Genomic DNA, 18,745 nt, shown 5'->3' on the forward strand with positions numbered 1-18,745 from the left:
GGCTGGTTTCAAAGCATTTTTTTAAGATGTTTTGGAGCCTGGAGGATGACCTGGTCCTTTTAACTTCCTCCATGAATCTTCCTGGGTCAAAGGGTGATTTAAATGACAGTGTCCAAGGGGCCTGACCATCCATTGTGAAATAACCTTGACCTTTTTCTCCAGGGTACCCAGGGATCTTCTTGAACATAGGACATCTTTTGTCCTGGCTGTGCTTTTTCAGCATTTTTGGAAGTAGTCATGGAGTTAGCCCACCAGAGCAGGCTCTGCAGTAAAGAACTTTAAAAATTCCCTCTATCCTTTCTAGGAAGAATCAGTAATTCATATAAGCAAATCTCTTGACTGTGGCTTGTGTATCTTAAGTTCTTTATAAATCAATAATCAGGAATATACATATGACAGCTCAGAGAGCTTTCTGGAATTAATTGAACTCTACTATTGCTTTCATTCATTTGAGGGTCAGGAAAATAGTAATTTCAGGCTATGATAACAGATATATTCCACAAAGAAACAAACTTTGTAGTCAAGAGAGTCTTCTGGTGCTTTTTGTTAAATGGCCTATTCAGGGTTTCTTTTAACAAATTTATTTTGTCTATATCTAGTCACTGCAGAAAAAGAAGGATAAAAATTTGTTATCACAGTATTAATTTTACTTTATAATGGTATTTAAGAAGTTATGGAAATTAGGACTAAATTTTTTCCCTCCTTACATTGTCCTTCTATAGTATTATCTAAAAATAGAAAAAAGATAAACATACACCTATTAGAAACAATAACGTGAACGTGAACGTGAAGTCGCTCAGTCGTGTCTGACTCTTTGCGACCCCATGGACTGTAGCCTACCAGGCTCCTCTGTCCATGGGATTTTCCAGGCAGTAGTACTGGAGTGGATTGCCATTTCCTTCTCCAAGGGATCTTCCCAACCCAGGAATCGAACCCGGGTCTCCCGCATTGTAGACAGATGCTTTACCGTCTGAGCCACCAGGGAAGTCCAGAAACAATATCAGAAAGTATAATTTTTGATTCTCAAATTTGATCTGATATTACAGAATGCTTTTGAAATTCATCATTAAAAATTGGAAGAAGAGCAATAATTTTGAAAGAGATGGAGAACAAAAAAAAACTATTTTTATTTGATATTTAAATCAATTATAAAGTTAAATTATTCAAATATTATAAAAATGGTATAGAACTATGATAAAAAAAACTAGATAGAATATATTAGCCTGAAAAATGTACCCTAGTATGTACATGTATATGTGTGTGTATTTATGAATTTAATATATAGTATACATAGTATCACAAGTGGGAAATGAAATTTGCCCAATAAATGTGACTGAGTCCTTTTATTGAGTATTTGAGTTAGGCTAAAGACAAACTTGTTTAATATACATACATGTATATTCACATATAGGACTTTCAAATATAGTATCTTACTGGGAGTCTTATTTCATTCCCACTTAAATTTTATTTGTTCTAGTCTTATAAGAATGCTGTACTCCTCAAGGTCATTCAGAGGTCTAGGGTTTGTTCCATCAAGTTACTCTGTCATCTTCTGGGACATTGTCCATCTTCTCCATGGTCGAAGCTAGTTTTCTGGTGCATCCTCATTCCAGCTTGTGATGAAGGGGAGGGCATTTGTGATGAAAGGGAGGGAGAGTAAATGTGAAGCAAGGGATTTCCTACTAAGCACAGGACACAGAAGGTGCACATATTCTATTCGTACCCATTCTGTTAATGCAGATCTGATCACTTGGCCCTGTCTACCTGTATGAATGGTTAGGAAATGTAGTCTCCAGCTGGGTAACTGTGGGCTCAGCCAGAACTCAGGGGAAGAAAGAGCTCCAATATTATCAGAAAGAGAGATTATATATACTGGAGAGAGTTAACAATCTGGACCATAGTAGTTATATGAAAATAAAACATCAATTTAGATCCTTATCTTTTACCATACTTTGAAATAATTCCAAGTAGATATATATAGTCAAACCATATAATAAGCATCCCAAATTGTTAGCATAGCATAGCACAGGCAAATGGTAATAAAAATAAGTGCTTTTTATGGATTATATCATTGATCTTTACAATGACCCTATAAAAGAGACTGCAATGGAAAAGGCTCCATTTGGTAAACAAAATAGATCAAAGAGAGTTCACAGAATAAGTACAAATGACTAATAAGGCTTTTTCATATCTTTAATGTTATGATAAATATAAGTTTGAAAATGAGAAATCGTTTTCACTAAATTAGGAAATACTTTACAAAATATTCAGGCCTTGGATGGGGTAAGTTGAAGAATAAAAACTGCCAGAGCCAGTGTGTGTCAGGAACCTTGATACATGTTCATATTAACTGTGATCCAGAAATTTCATTTTCAGGAGTCCTTACTAGAAAGAAAAAATCATTGAGAACAAAGCATTATTTAAAATCATACGCACATAAAATTGGAAACCATATAAATGTCTAAAAACATTTTAGGGAAAGTGACTAAATGGTTATATATATAGAATGTAGTATTATGCTATAAACTACAAAATATAAACTATATAATATAAACTATAAAATAGTTTATAGTTCTAACAATATGGGATCTGATGAGATGTTAAGTAAAAATATTAGGATTTAAAATGATCAGAAATTGGATTTAAATTACATTTTAAAAAAAGCATAGAAAAAATCCTGGAAGTAAATATGTTAAATGTTTCTGGGTGTCCTCTGTTATTCTTTTGCTACATCTTGACTTCTTTATTAGCATCTCTACATTTATTAATCAAAAGGTTTCTTTACTGACTCCTCCCTCCCAACATTGGATGATGTAGGAGAAAAGGTACATACATTGTCAGTAAGGTATATAGTGCCTGGCCCAGTGTAGGTAATGCATATTGATTGGGTAACATTGGATGATGGGCCTTGAGATGACCTAATTTTTTATTTTTCACCATGGACCAGCAATATATATAATCAGAAAAAGAAGACAAATTTTGTGTTAGAAAAAGTTTATGTTATGATTTTCTTTAGTAATCAACCTAGTTTTCTAATGGTTGAATGGGAAGCAGAGTGATTAAAATCTAGATTAATGTAGAAGTGAAAAAAAAAAATGTATTCTTTGCAATAGAGAGGATTCTGTCCATTGTCCCACTGCCATTCCCTTGTATGGCCTTGGAATTGTGTTGCTCTGCCTTGTGAAAGTAGAATCTGTGCAGTGTTATGTGCACCTATGGAAATAAAACACAATTGGTCAAGTCTTACGGATTGCTTAATATGATTTGCTGTCTTGGCTCCTCTGCAGGTACTCTTGGTTGGCTGCAGTTAAACAAAGAATACTATATTTGGAGAAAAGTATTGTAATGGAATCTGATTTCATTTTTCCCTTTTCCTCCCACCTCCTCCCCTTAAGAGTAAATATTAATATATTTTGTAGTTGGGGGCAATTAAAGTCTTTTAAAGTTGAGTCAGGTGAAACTTCCCATGTAATACTTGTTACCATTCTCTTAAATGTGCCAGTTAAAAAGATTTGACAGAAAAGCGGTAATTAAAAAAAAAGTACCATTTCCTTCTGGCTTGTATGAAATGGATATTTTTACCTATCTGCTCAAATATTTGGAAATTGTCAAATGAGATTTTCTAATGATGTGGCATATGGGGTAGAAAATTCTGGAAAAGTCAGCTGGAGGCTAACTTTCCAGACCATAAATCGCATATGTTGAATTGTGGATGTCTAGAAACATGTTGTCTGTGTTTATCACCCATGTATGTAAGATAATCTGAAGCTAATTAGAAGCAGTATGTAACAGTTAAATAAAGTAGAGCGTTCTCATTTGGAGCAATGCTGACAGAATAAAGGTGGAAGGAAGAAAATTTTGATAAAATTTAACTGATTCTGCCTTAGAAAAGTGAGGAATATGCCTTCAGATTTAAACCTGAGTGTAAATAGGTGAATTTTTCTTAGAGATGAGTATCGATGGAAGCAAATGTGCCTTTGCTTTCTGCACTTAGTTAAATGTGTTAATAAATGAACACCACCTGTTGAGGTAATTGGTGCTTTCTGAGCCGAAGAAGCCTGTGTGTGGCATCTAACAAGTCAGGTTTAAGAAAAAGATGTCAGCAACTTAAGACCCAGGTCACGTGACTCCGTCAGTTCACCAGTCCTAGAAGCTGTGGATCAAATTTCAACTCCAGGCAGTCCTCCCAGCCATGTGGGTTTAGCCAAATCAGAAGCAAAGCCACACTTCCGAAAGTGTTAGGAGCTGCCCTGGACTTTCTGTGGGGCCTCTGGATCTGGAGCTGTGTTTTACATCAGACCATATCGACCAAATGGAATTTTAGTGTTTTGCTGCTGTTTTGATCGTTTCATCCAGTCTCCGTCAGATCTGCCAGGCGAGATGGGGGCTGGAGCTCTCGCCATCTGTGTGAGTACAGGCCGCCTCTGTCTCGGTGGACGCTGCCAGGACCCAGGAGAGGCCTCTGCCCTCCTGGTTTGGAGGAGATGTCTGTGTGACTTTGTTTTCCCTTCTTAGGAGGTGTGGGGAGATTTGTTAAGTTAAATTCCTAACTGTTCACATGGACATTCAGCAGTATTTGGGGTGGTATTCCATGTTATCGTCCAGTTTCCTTTTCCACATGAAGGAAGATGTGTGCTGAGTTTACTCAGTTAAGTAAACTTACATACTGTATGTAGATCACTCTCCAGTGTTTTAGACTTTCTTGTTCTGAGTTAAGTATGAGTTAAATTATAGTTATTGGAAATATCTTGTGCCTAGATTGAGAGCAAATTAAAAAAATTAAAATAACCGTCAATGTCTTTGCTTCCAAGAATGTATGTAACATTTTTCTATTTCACATTTTTGTTTTCATTTAGTAATTCTAGAATTTTTGTTTTAGCATGGTTGCTAAAAGTGATGGTGAAAGAGCTAAGTTGATAAACGTGTAAATCCTTAACCAGCCGTACAAACTACTGATTATAATACAGTAGCAGTAATAAAAAAACACTGATATAAAATCCATGGAGAAAAGTGGTATTTCTAGGGCCGAAATTCATGAATTTTCCAAAAAAGCAATTCTCTTGGTGCTTACGAGTAACCTTTTGCAATAATTGTATATATTTTTTTGCAATAATTGTATAGCTACAATTACATAAATTACAGAATGCTGTAATTACATCTTTTTAAATAATACACAGAAAATACATCTATCTCAAATTGGTACTGTATTCCAAGGGGCATTTTATTTGTCCTGGAGTTTTACCAAATGAGAAATATCTTACTCTGTATTATCATCTTTAACTACTCTCTAGTGTTTCATCACATTTTGATCAGATCCTGTGAAGTGTCCGAATGAACTGTATTTTTGTTGTAGTTCTGGTGGCATCCTAAAATATCTAGAAACATCTGGGAAATTTTTGACACGTAGGCCCAGAATGGCCACCAGATGGTGCACTAACCCCACGGATTGAATTTTCTTAGTAAAACTGTAGGATAACTCCCTGGTTTTCAGCTCAGAACTTCTCAGCATCCTGTGTCTTCCTAACTCTTTTCCTTTCAGCCCCGATGCTTGGATGCCTGTAGCATCTAGGTGTGCAGCTGGGAATCTTTTTATCACTCCAAAGAGTTTCCTTCAAGATCTTACTTTTCTTTGTGGAAAATACTGAGCTTATATTTGACTGCACAGGTCTGCATTTTTCCAGCTTTATGAAAGAAAGACTTTAGAGCTGGAAATGTGTAGAGTAAACCAGCAGATTGACCTATTAGTCCTGACATTTGCAGACATCTGATTGTTTGATTGGATCTTTGCTACTTGCTTTTAGTCTGCTTATATTGGTCTTTACTTCCCTGGTGGCTCAGACGGTTAAGCGTCTGGTCTACAATGTGGGAGACCAGAGTTCGATCCCTGGGTCGGGAAGTTTCCTGGAGAAGGAAATGGCAATCCACTCCAGTACTACTGCCTGGAAAATCCCATGGACAGAGGATCCTGGTAGGCTACAGTCCATGGGGTTGCAAAGAGTCGGACACGACTGAGCGATCTTCTTCACCTTCACCTTGACTAAAATGCAGACTAATCCATGTATGAAATTCCATATTTTTCCTTAATTTATATCCAAAACATATACAAAATTTCATTTAAGGTTGATATAGAAATCGTACAATTTAAGGGATTATTTGCTCCCAGGAGAAATAGTTCTTAATCATTCCTACTCTTTAGCTTGGTCTTTGATTGTGCTGTGTCCCAATTTTACTATAGGGGGAAGCACATTTTTAGGAATCGAAGCATGGTATTTCTGGAAAAAAGGCTGTTGAAGATCAAAACACTTTATGTTTCTGACAGAAAAGTGAGAACTTTAAGTAAACATAAATGAATGCATGTGGGCTCATAAACTTAATAGTTTGGAACTTTGCTACCTAGACATATATGTAGTAACTGCTCAGTATCCTGTTACTGAAGATAGTTGTTCTTCAGACAAAATAATTGAGTACCAAATGTTTGTAAAGTGTGTGTATGGGTGTGTGTGCGTGAATTCTTGAAATGGGAAGACAGGTTTAAAGATTTTAAATTCCTAGTTCTATTGACTTTCTCATCCTCATTTCCTTTTGATATTTTCTGTTTCCCAAATTGCTAGTGCTGTTAGTAAAACTGTAGTGGACTCACAAACTTACTTAAATTACATAGAATAGGTTGATTCTTTACTGGGACATACTTCCTTTTCCTCAGTAATCACCCCCAGGCAGAACAGGAAACTTATACTTGCCAACTGGCATTATCTTAGTTTCTTCTAGTTTTTAATACACTTTTGGATGACTCAAGCCTTCTCAGGTGAATCCTGAGTCTTTCAGATTCCCTGCCCTTCCAGGTGTTCTGTCCAAGGTGCCATGTGGTCATTGTGAGGATAGGTGGGCTGAGACTGGGGAGTGGATGTTCTAATAGATGAATAAAGGGGGAACTTTGAGTGCCTAAGTGTAGGTTCTTATACTCTTGACTTTTCTGCTGTGTGAGTGAGTTTAGGGACCAAGTCAGTGACTGGTGAATCTGGGGCTCAGTTCTCTTGGTATTGTCAGGCCCCGGCTATCATTCTGTCCTGACTTAGCCCCAACTCTTGGTAGTGCTGGCTACAATTTGAGGGGTATCCCAGGCTTTATAGCCTTTGTCCCTATTGTGGGCACATCCGCTCCTGTAGCTTCACCACCTGGTGCTATCAGCTACCTTGTTATACATATAGCGCAGACAGGCCACAGTACAAAAAGGCTCGCGGACCAAATCAGGATACTCTTGTAGATTTATTGCACCAACCTGAGATACCACACATGGAGAGGGCGATGGCACCCCACTCCAGTACTCTTGCCTGGAAAATCCCATGGACGGAGGAGCCTGGTAGGCTGCAGTCCATGGGGTCCTGAAGAGTCGGACACAACTGAGCGACTTCCCTTTCACTTTTCACTTTCATGCACTGGAGAAGGAAATGGCAACCCACTCCAGTGTTCTTGCCTGGAGAATCCCAGGGACGGGGGAGCCTGGTGGGCTGCCTTCTATGGGGTCACACAGAGTCGGACACGACTGAAGTGACTTAGCAGCAGCAGCAGCAAGACACTGCACAAAGCAAGGGGGAAAAGATGAGGTAGGTTTACCTACTTGGAAAGGGTTTAAATGGGACCAAAAGACGACACTCCCCAAGTCCTGATTACATAATGTTCATCTTTCCTGTCTTTCTTGCCTTCTTGGTCATATCAACCTTTTTTGATCATGTTGCATTTTTGAAGACCAGTATTGAGTGTGAGCTGGCTCAGCAGGTGGAGGGTATCTGGAGCCAGCACAACTTGCTCTGTCGTCAGGGGCAAGTGTGCCTAGGTATAATTGTAACTTGCTAAGACACCACTGCACAGCTATGAATTTTTATGTGCATATCTCAGGCAGAAAGCGCATGGGGCCAGAATGGGTAAAATCAATGGGTGACTTAGTAAAGACATAAATAATTGGTGTCTCATGAATGTCAGGTGCTTAACTTGGTTCTTTCATCTCTTTTTAATCATCTTCAACTTTTTCTGTGTAGAATATGTCTACCAAGCTATCGTATGTCCTTATGTACTGTCAACACTTAGTTCTATCTGTTCTCCTTACAGTTTCTCTTGTTCTCAATTTAGCTGAACCAAATCTTCCTAAATAATACAGCAAACAAATATTATGTAAGAGCAGAGTTTCAAGACCATCAGAGATATCCTCTTGGTAGTTTCTAGTTTGATTATTTGGTACCAATTTCCTCCCATGCAGACTACATTTAGGTTTTTTAAATGCCATACTGAATTTCATTTTTTTAAGCTTTATTTGAGATTTTTGAAAAGCATGGGCTTTGTTTGGAGCCTGGCATACCTGAGTTTAAATATTGGTTATGTTAGTATACTCTGATCTCAGACATTATTGAGCAGTATGCTACCTTGATAGTAGATTTTGGGGACTATTTGACCATCTGTTTAACTTCTTAGCATAATTTCTGTCATCTAGTAGGCAACCCTGGTGGCTCAGATGGTAAAGAATCTGCCTGCAATGTGGGAAACCTGGGTTTGATCTTGGGGTTGGGAAAGTCCCCTGGAGGAGGGCATAGCAACCCATTCCAGTATTCTTGCCTAGAGAATCCTCACAATCAGAGGAACCTGGTGGGCTACAGTCCATGGGGTCTCAAAGAACTGGACACAACTGAGCAACTAAGCACAGCACAACAGCACAGTAGGCAGCAGTTTGGACAGAAAGGATCATGTCTTATTTGCATTACTTGCTTTTTGCTCAGGACTGGGCAGTAGTAGTTGTTCAATAAACATTTGCACAGGACAGATCAGTCATGGCCTAGGTTTTGCAGTTCCCTGGGTATATTTTATTTTTGAAGACCTTCAAGAATCTGAGAGTGTATCTGCAAAGGCATCTATCTTCTTGGTGGTGTTTTTTGTGTGTAAATGCAGTTTTCTATTAACAAGAATTAGCAGGACAATTATAAATGTTTTGTACTTTTAACTGTTTGAGTCTCCAATTGAATATCTCAGGAATTCTTACTGTGAAGTCACATGTAGTCAAAAGATCCCACACATCCATTCCATCTCAGATGATGTTCAGTCTGGCCAGTGTGCAGCTTTCCCTCAGGTGGGCATGTAATCTGCTTCGATCGAAATAACTAGCACTGCATGTTCCAATAGATAAAGCTTGAAATCTCAGTAGCTTAAGGCATGAAAATTAACTTGTAGATAACTCAGAGTCTCATGCAAGTTGTCAGAATCTCTCTCCCATCTGGTGGCTCTGGTATGTAGGCTTCCTCCATTCTGTGATCTATTTATTATCTTGGCATATTAGCATGTATCCCCTAAGTTATCTGAGGGAAAGAAATGGAGGAGGCACACACGCTTTTTATCTGTCTCACTCTGGAAGTGACTCATTACTCTTCTCATGATTCATTGCTTTGAACTAGTCACATGTTCCCACCTAAATGCAAAGATAGTTGGTTCATGTGTAAACAAAGTCTCCCTGGTGGTAACCTAAATTGCTCAAACCAAACAAAGAGAAGGACATATGTTCCATGGTTAGGGTAGCAGTCTGTCCCCCACTCCCTACTGAATGTAAACAATGAATTAAGTACACCAAGTGCTGCTGGCAGATATGAAGAGAGAAGGCGGCCTAAAGACCTGCTTTTAGTTAATTGATCAATAAATGGCAAGTAGTGGTGACATTCACAAGCCATTGCACCTGACAACCTTCCATTCCTCTCAACTCCTTAGTAGTAGTTTAATGTGTTAGTAAATGTCATTATTATTTTAGCTAGTTCAAGCTGGAATTTCAGTTGCTTGCATCAGAAACAACTAATACACCTCATCATTTGGTGGCTTACTGTTTTGTGGTTTGGGGAAGTTCATCATGCATTGGAATGAGGCAGGATTTGAAAGGCTGGAGACATGGCTTTGAGTCTTGGCTCAGCCACTTCCTGGCTTGCCCAACATGACCCTGAGCAAGATGTTTAACCTCTCACTTTCCATCTGTCACAAGGGGGTATTGAACTGGATTGTTGTGAGAAACCAAATAAACACTAATGTGAAAATACATTGTGAACAGTACAGCATCATAAAGTATTATCTTTGTTACATGGCTATCTGCTTGCCTTAAGGTGGTGTCCTTAATACTGTCATTATCTGTCTTAAATAATACAAAAGGAACTCTATGATCTGAAGGGACTATTTATATTATTGGATTTAGATCAAATTTCAAACAGGATTAAACATTTAATTTTGTTTTTTTTAAACAATAAACCAAGTACTGAAGATGACTAGATTAATGGTCAAACAAAGATGTGTCTGTCTTCACATTTAAATTGTGTTGCAAGGAGAATTTTCATCTTTGCCCTTCAGAATCAGAAGTCAAAATAGGTCAATAACAGAGTGATAGAGAAATGCATCTACTCAGTGTGGATAAAGTCAGTAGTATCTAGGTTATTTCAGGGTTTGTTTTTTTTTTTTTTTTTTGGAAGAATGGTTGGCTCTGTGGATGGGTTTAATTTGTTAATACCTGTGCAGAAGATTTGGGGGAAATTCTAGTTACAGTGGTGGAAAGTGCAAACTAGCATGAAAGAATTAGGCCAGTTAAGTAGGGAAGACTATAGTATAATGATAACTCTGATTAATTCTGTTTCATATATTAAAGCTGACTTAGGGAGAAGAAGCTTGTGTCCAGTAATTTCTTTTTTTTTTTTTTTCAGTAATTTCTGAAATAGAGATCATAAGAAAGCATATTTGAGTTGTTCTCTGTAACGATGAATTGACAATAATCGATGAAGGGGTAGTACAGCAAGTCATAGCATAATTGTTTATGTGTCATATAATTAAATATAAGTTCATATAGGTAACAGGCAGTTTGGAGATTTATGTTTAAATTTATCATTCAAAATGAATGTTTTATGGAAAGATTCTATATTATTTTATTTTATGACAATTCTGAATTATTACAGTTACTCCTTTAAGACTAAGTTGGGAGAGTTTAGCATATCAGATATTAAAATAACAGGAATTAAAACAGTTTAATAATCACTAGCTACTTGAAGAAAGATAATTGCTGTATCTCTTCCTCTTTCAACTAGAGATGGATCAAAGATATAAATATCAAAGTAAAGTCATAAAAATACTAGAATAACACACGTGTGAATTTAAAGATTAATTTTGAATCAAGGAATGTGTTTCAAAGGAAACCCAGCCCTGAAGAAAAAGATGGGTAAAGTTTTCTGCCAAATAACCAAAATGTCTGTACAACACAAATATCATAAGTTAAATGCAAGAAGGAAACTAGAGCATATATTTAAAACACACGTGACTAAAACAAGATTAATTATTTTAATATAAAAAAATTCCTACAGATCAGTAGGAAAAAGGAAACCACCCAATTAAAATTAGGCAGAGCTTATGACTAGAAGGCTCACAAACAAGAAACATAAATGCAAATTCACAAAGAAGATTGCTCAATCTCATTCATAGTTAATTCATGAAATTTTTTAATACTCGTGGTTGATAAAATGGGAAACAGGCATTCTCATATGCTATGAATCAAGCTGTAAACCATGAAAGCATTTTTGTAGGGCGATGTGGCAATATTATTAAAATTTATAATTTATACAGTAAGTTCGGATAAGGCAATGGCAACCCACTCCAGTACACTTGCCTGGAAAATCCTATGGGCGGAGGGGCCTGGTGGGCTGCAGTCCATGGGGTCGCTAGGAGTCGGACACGACTGAAGCGACTTAGCAGCAGCAGCAACAGTAGCAGCATACAGTAAGTTAAAGGGAAATTTATTTTGCTTTCATATAATCTAGTAGCAAGAAGCTCCTCTTTTAACTCTTGGAGGTAGTATTAAAAAAATTACAGCTTTATAAGCCTGTCCATCTAGCAGTTGTGCCTCTAAGAATTTATCTTATAGGTATCTGTACAATTATGTAGAAATGTTTGCATGATTGCTTATTGCTGAAATACTTGTAATATGAAGAACTGTAAATAACCTAAACATCAGTAAATTGATTGGTTAAGTCAGTTATAGTGTCTTTATAGTGTAATATTAGCAAATATATGTGCTAATATGGAAAGGCCTCCAAAATAAGCAAAAGCAAGGTAAATATACAAATAGTATAGTTACATTTGCCTTTATATATGTGTGTGTGTATATACACACCCCCACGTTTTGTTTATTCATCTTTTGATAAGCTTTTGAATGGTAATCTCTACTTTTTGACTGTTGTGAATAATGCTACTGTGAACATTGGTCTACAGGTACCTGTTTTAGTTCCTGATTTTAGGGTATATATTCAATGTGTAATTGGTGGATCATACAGTAATTCTATGTTTAACTTTTTGAGGAACCTCTGTTTGCCATAGTGCTGTATCATTTTACATCATCACCAGCAATGCATTAAGGGTTCCAGTTTTTCTACATCCTATGCCAAAGCCTTTGACTGTGTGGATCACAATAAACTGTGGAAAATTCTGAAAGAGATGGGAATACCAGACCACCTGACCTGCCTCTTGAGAAACCTGTATGCAGGTCAGGAAGCAACAGTTAGAACTGGACATGGAACAACAGACTGGTTCCAAATAGGAAAAGGAGTATGTCAAGGCTGTATATTATCACCCTGCTTATTTAACCTATATGCAGAGTACATCATGAGAAACGCTGGGCTGGAGGAAGCACAAGGTGGAATCAAGATTGCCGGGAGAAATATCAATAACCTCAGAGATGCAGATGACACCACCCTTATGGCAGAAAATGAAGAGCTAAGGAGCCTCTTGATGACAGTGAAAAAGGAGAGTGAAAAATTTGGCTTAAAGCTCAATGTTCAGAAAACTAAGATCATGGCATCTGGTCCCATACTTCATGGCAAATAGATGGGGAAACAGTGGAAACAGTTGCTGACTTTACTTTTCTGGGCTCCAAAATCACTGCAGATGGTGATTGCAGCCATAAAATCAAAAGATGCTTACTCCTTGGAAGGAAAGTTATGACCAACCTAGATAGCATATTCAAAAGCAGAGACATTACTTTGCCAACAAAGGTCTGTCTAGTCAAGTCTATGGTTTTTCCAGTGGTCATGTATGGACGTGAGAGTTGGACTGTGAAGGCTGAGCGCCGAAGAATTGATGCTTTTGAACTGTGGTGTTGGAGAAGACTCTTGAGAGTCCCCTGGATTGCAAGGAGATCTGACCAGTCCATCCTAGAGGAGGCCAGTCCTGGGTGTTCATTGGAAGAACTGATGTTGAAGCTGAAACTCCAATACTTTGACCACCTGATGCAAAGAGATGACTCATTTGACAAGACCCTGATGCTGGGAAAGATTGAAGGAGGAGGAGAAGGGGACGACAGAGGATGAGATGGTTGGATGGCATCATTGACTCAATGGACATAGGTTTGGGTGGACTCTGGAAGTTGGCGATCGACAGGGAGAACTGGCATGCTGCTGTTCATGGGGTCGCACAGAGTCAGACACGACTGAGTGACTGAACTGAACTGATTACTTTCTGATTTTTTTGATAGTAACTGTCTTAATGGGGGGACTGTGTGGTGGTTCAGGCAGTAAAGGATCTGTCCACAATGCACGAGACCCAGATTTAATCCCTGGGTCAGATGGGTCCCCTGGAGAAGAGAATGAATGGAGTTGCAAAGACCCGACTGAGCGACTAACACTTTCATTTTCACTTTTCATCTTGATGGGTGTGAAGTATATCTAATTGTGGTTCTGATTTGCATATGGTTAGTGAGTAGTGAAATCGAGCATTTTTTGTGCTTATTAGCCACTTGTCTATCATTTTTGAAGTGTTTATTCATTTTTGAAATGGGTTTTGTTGTGTTGAGCTGTATATGTTCTTAAACATATTTTGGATATTAAACGTATCAGATATATGATTTGCTAATACTTTTTCCTGTTCTGTGGATTGTCTTTTCACTCTGCTGATAGTATCTTTAATGCACAAAAGTTTTTCATTTTAATGAAATACAGTTTCTTTGTCTTTATTGCATGTGCTTTTTGGTATCCTTATTAACTTTGGTTATTTTGTTAGGTTACAGCTATTGTTTCTTGGCAACATTTTTTTAATGAGTTATTTCAAGAAAATTGTGATGTTCCTTTATTCTTTTAAAAATACTGTCAGTTCAGTTGCTATGTTCCTTTTTCCTTACTCACATTTCAATGAGATGGATTTTTGTACTTCAGTATGAAGACGGTCCTGTGGGGTGTAGCCATGAGAGGCCAAGGTAGCTTTTCAAGTTTTCAACCCTGAGACTCCCTCCTGTATTGCTACCAAATACCGTTTTCTTGAATGGGGCCCTTCTGTTTGCCCATTGCTCCGCCTTCTCTCAGAAGCTTACCTGGTCAGGAGAGCTCTACTGGCTTTTCTTCATAAACTTGCTCTCCAAGGTCATGAACTGACTATTAGGCTGTGAATTTTCCTGGTGCTTTCTGATAACTGCCTCTTGGGGTCCCTGTAGATATTTTCTATACCTTTTTCCTCTACGTAGTTGAGCCCTGTTCAGCTCCCAGAGTGTGCTCTATCTTTAAAGTAATACATATTTGTAGGAGATTTTTAAGAACATCCACTCCTGGGCTCCTACTGATCCTCCCCAGACTCCTCCTAGAGCTGGTGTGATGTCTGCGATAAGTTTCCTGTCCCATCTTTGCCTTTAGCAGCAATAATACACAAATTGGACTTTATAGCTTCTCTGTCTTCTGTTGATTTACTATTCTGCTTAATCTGCTTTGTATGTCTCTGAAAATATAGCTGTTTTGTTTCATAGTGTTTTCTTTAAAACATATTTATCTTTTTAAAAGTATTAACCTAAAATAAATTATCAATTAAAAATGATGAATCAACTATTCCTTTATTGCTTTGATTATATATAAACCTGCTGTGTAGTAGGGGTCTATATTGAGTAAACAGTTAGCTTAATTTGTAATCAGTTCAAAATGTGTGAGGTTAATTACATGTCTCATCCTTGAAAATATTGAGCCGTAATGCTGATTGCCTATTTACACTATCTGTTAATAGACGCAACATACTGACTGTACTGAGTAAAAGATAGAATAAAGAACAGGACTGTTAGCAGAAAGAATGTTAAATTACGTTTTAAACATATAGACAGGATTTCTAAGAAAACTTTGAGTTTCTAATAAAAATTTTATAAATTTTGATACTAATGTGCAAAATGATTTTATCTTTATCTTTCAAAAGTCATACCTGTATATTTTAAGAAATTGAGATCCTAGGAGAATAATTAGATCATTAGACTATCTACCAACCACAAGCCTTCACCACAGTGCCTTTTTCAACCGCAGTCTTTAGTTCACACAAACATTTGAGTACAGAAGTGGTTAAGGATCTCTGAATTGTTTTGAGAAGAAATCAGAGTAATTTCCTGGAAGAAGGATGATAATGATCATGATTGTAACAATTGGTACTTACTAAGTGTGCCAGACACTCTTCTCATTCTTACATATATATGAGCTGCTTCCAACCTCATTTATTGCTATACGCCAGGAACTCCCAGTATCCCCATTTCATAGATGGGGAAACTGAGAGTAAGTGACTTGTCCAGGTTTGCATGGCTAATAATATTGGAATGGGATTCAAAACAGAGTCTGGTTCCACGGTCCATGCTCTGAACCAGTATGCTATGTTGTGTCTGTAAGAAAATGATAAAATTTGCATGATCTGATCTCTTTGTCAGCTGTTTCTGATGCTACATTTAAGACTGCTTTCAAAGTTTCATTATTACAGGTTACTTTTTGGCTGCTTACTCACCAGATAGACCTGGTTGACTGAAATTTTCCATGTATTCTTTTGAAAGATACTTACAGGTTTTTAAACTCACACCAAAATAGTAGTGGTTACAGATTTGACTTAATAACTTCCTTGGTAACAGAAGTGACAGTTCTTGCCCATACTACTCTGTAGTAGCTAACACTATGCCTTATTTAGAATATTAATAGAAAATAAAATTTTTAAAAAATTAGAATATTAATAGATACTAAATCTGTGTTACAACTGTATTGTTGTTGTTCAGTCGCTCAGTCGTGTTTGACTTTTTGTGACCCCATGAACAGCAGCATGCCAGGCTTCCCAGTCCTTCACTATCTCCTGGAGTTTGCTCAAACTCGTTTATAACTTTATACACTTGCTGAATTTTACTAGGGAAATCTGGCTTTCAAATATGACGTATTAAAAGATGTCCATGAAAGTTGGTGTGATTCTATAGACTGTAAGATTCAAAATCAAATTGAAACTATAGAAATCCTACTAAAAATCACAATTGTAGGATTTTCTTTATGTAGCTGTCATGTGTCACATGTAGTTGTTATCATAGTTTGTTACTATAATTATATACAAACTACTTTAATGTTAATACAAATTTAAATTAAGGAGAGGAACATGGAGTATGGTGAAACTCTTACCAGCTCCATGACGTTTACCAAATTACTTCTTAACTCTTTGATCTTTGTTTCCTCATCTCTATGATGGAGATGGTGTTTCTCTTTTTAGATTGTAAGATCTACATGAACCTACACTTACAATATTGACACTTCGGTTAGTTTCATTCATTCTCAACAGGGTATATTTCCCCTAATCTGCTTCCCTTGTCCTCAAATAAAATTTTTTGCTTTTTGCCATCTTTTTAGTGTTTAGAGTTACAGATCCATACATTTACATAGGACACATGCTTTATTAAAAACAACCCTCACTTAATTATGTTAAACCATATTAAAATTTATCTTTTACTTCCTTGGGGACAATTTTTCTATTAAAAGGAAGAAACAAACCTATATGAGGTTTTCACTGTGATAACGTGAATGAACTGTAAATTGCATTTTTATTTATAACATGTACAGTCTTGTTGAAATTGCTTAAGTTGTGATTACCTGAAACTTTGCTATTTCAGAGATCATAGCATTTTGAATGTCAAAGAGAACTGAGTTGATTTTATGTGCCAATATATCAGTGAGATATTCAGATATAATCAAATCAGAGACATAAGTGTTCCTTCTACATATTTATATTTTCTAGTCCCTCAAATTAAAGCTACCTTAAGATGACATCTAGATAAATCTTCGTTTTCAGTAGCGTCTTACTATTACAGGATCTGCATGGGATTTCAGTGTTCTGACAAACGTTTTATTTTCCTGTTAAGCAGGTACTTGTGAGTCACACCCCCGGTTACTGTAGTAATCTGTCTTAGATACTGCAGTGTATTGCTCCCTCTCTTAGATACGGTTAAGTTGTGGCTTTAGGTTTCTCATTATCTTTCACTTCTTTTAATCAGTATATCCGTGTATGCCATGCCTAACACTGAGCAGCATTAGAGAATTGTTAGGGATTTAGGTTTGAGTTGACATAAAAATAAGTGAAGACCACTCCTCTACAGCCTCCAATACTTACCCTTCAGCTCAGGTGATTGTGTAGTAAGCATGCAGCCTCCTGTGGTAAATGTAACTGACTGCTCTTTTTTCTCCCGCTATTTTAAGCAAAGTAAAACAGCGGTTCGGCTGAAAGAAGACATGAAAAAGATAGTGGCGGTGCCACTACACGAGCAGAGGAATCCCACCTATACCAAGTTGTTTGGAGTCAGTCTCCAGGACCTTCACCAGCAGGGGCTGACCGAGAACGGTGTTCCAGCTATCGTGGGGAGCATAGTGGAGTACTTGACCAGGCACGGTGAGTCCAGTCGTGTTGTGTAACTCTGCTGTTTTTACAAAAGAATGTTTCAGTGTGAATTCATCATGCATTATGAGAATATTCCCTAAAACACCTTAATCAGAATATTGAATTATGGCATATATACCCTGCCCTTATAAAAGGATGTTAAGAGCATTATGACTGTTTAACATTATTTGGAAAATACTTAATTCAGCTTACCATGGAGAAATCACTTTAGTTATTGAGATTTCTAGTTTGGAATGATTCCTAGTATAAAGTACTTTTAAAAGATACTGTTTTAATATTAATGCTGAGTTCTCTTAACTCGTTCCCTCTGAGAGTCAATACTTTTTAATATAACAGAATACTTTGAGTATCTCTTTCGGTTTGAGGTCAGTCATGAACTTATTGAATATGTTGATTGCTTTCAAAACTCAGCAGAAATATCAAAAGAAAGTATTATGTATAACCTACTGTGGTGTTGGGAGGGGGCATTAACTTTTGGAATGATAAAATTGTGTAAAATAGTTGTAGACTGCCATAGAACATTGAATGATAAAAAGAAAATCATATCCTCTCTTTGTTAGTGAGAATAAGTATGTTTTACAGCTTTTTAAATTATTTTATTTAAGACTTAAAAACCTGGATGACTTGACAGAATGTTGTTCAGTCACTCAGTCCTGTCCGAATTTTTGTGACCCCCATGGACTGTAGCACACCAGGGTTCCCTTCCTGCCTGTTTCCCACAGTTTACTCAAACTCATGTCCATCGAGTTGGTGATGCCATCCAACCGTCTCATCCTCTGACGCCCCCTTCTCCTCGTGCCTTCAGTCTTTCCCAGCATCAGGGTCTGTTTCAGTGAGTCAGTTCTTCACATCAGGTGGCGAGAGTATGGGAGCTTCAGCTTCAGCATCAGTCCTTCAGTGAATATTCAGGGTTGGTTTCCTTTAAGATTGACTGGTTTGACCTCCTTACTCTCCAAGGGACCCTCAAGAGTTTGAGAGAATGATGCTTATCAAATGAGGGCAGGGTGATGGGAGAGCTCCAAACTATAATAAATATCAA

The 18,745-nt window shown here is 37.3% G+C and overlaps 1 protein-coding gene across 11 annotated transcripts in view; it reads left to right on the forward strand.

Moving 5' to 3' along the window:
• The window catches only part of FAM13A (family with sequence similarity 13 member A), a 333,264-nt gene that overhangs the window by 21,052 nt on the left and 293,467 nt on the right, over positions 1 to 18,745 (forward strand). For 4 of the 11 annotated variants that reach the window (XM_044946337.2, XM_044946342.2, XM_044946338.2 and 1 more), the window contains exons 1-2: positions 4,195 to 4,407; positions 17,508 to 17,697. In XM_044946337.2, the coding sequence (XP_044802272.2) occupies positions 4,381 to 4,407; positions 17,508 to 17,697 (217 nt within the window). In that variant the 5' untranslated portion in view covers positions 4,195 to 4,380. Of the gene's footprint in view, positions 1 to 4,192; positions 4,408 to 17,507; positions 17,698 to 18,745 lie in introns of those variants that run through there. The other 7 variants (XM_044946339.2, XM_044946343.2, XM_044946344.2 and 4 more) reach the window with 4 other exon arrangements.

The sequence above is a fragment of the Bubalus bubalis genome, chromosome 7 (assembly GCF_019923935.1).
Source record: "Bubalus bubalis isolate 160015118507 breed Murrah chromosome 7, NDDB_SH_1, whole genome shotgun sequence".
NCBI lineage: Eukaryota > Metazoa > Chordata > Mammalia > Artiodactyla > Bovidae > Bubalus > Bubalus bubalis.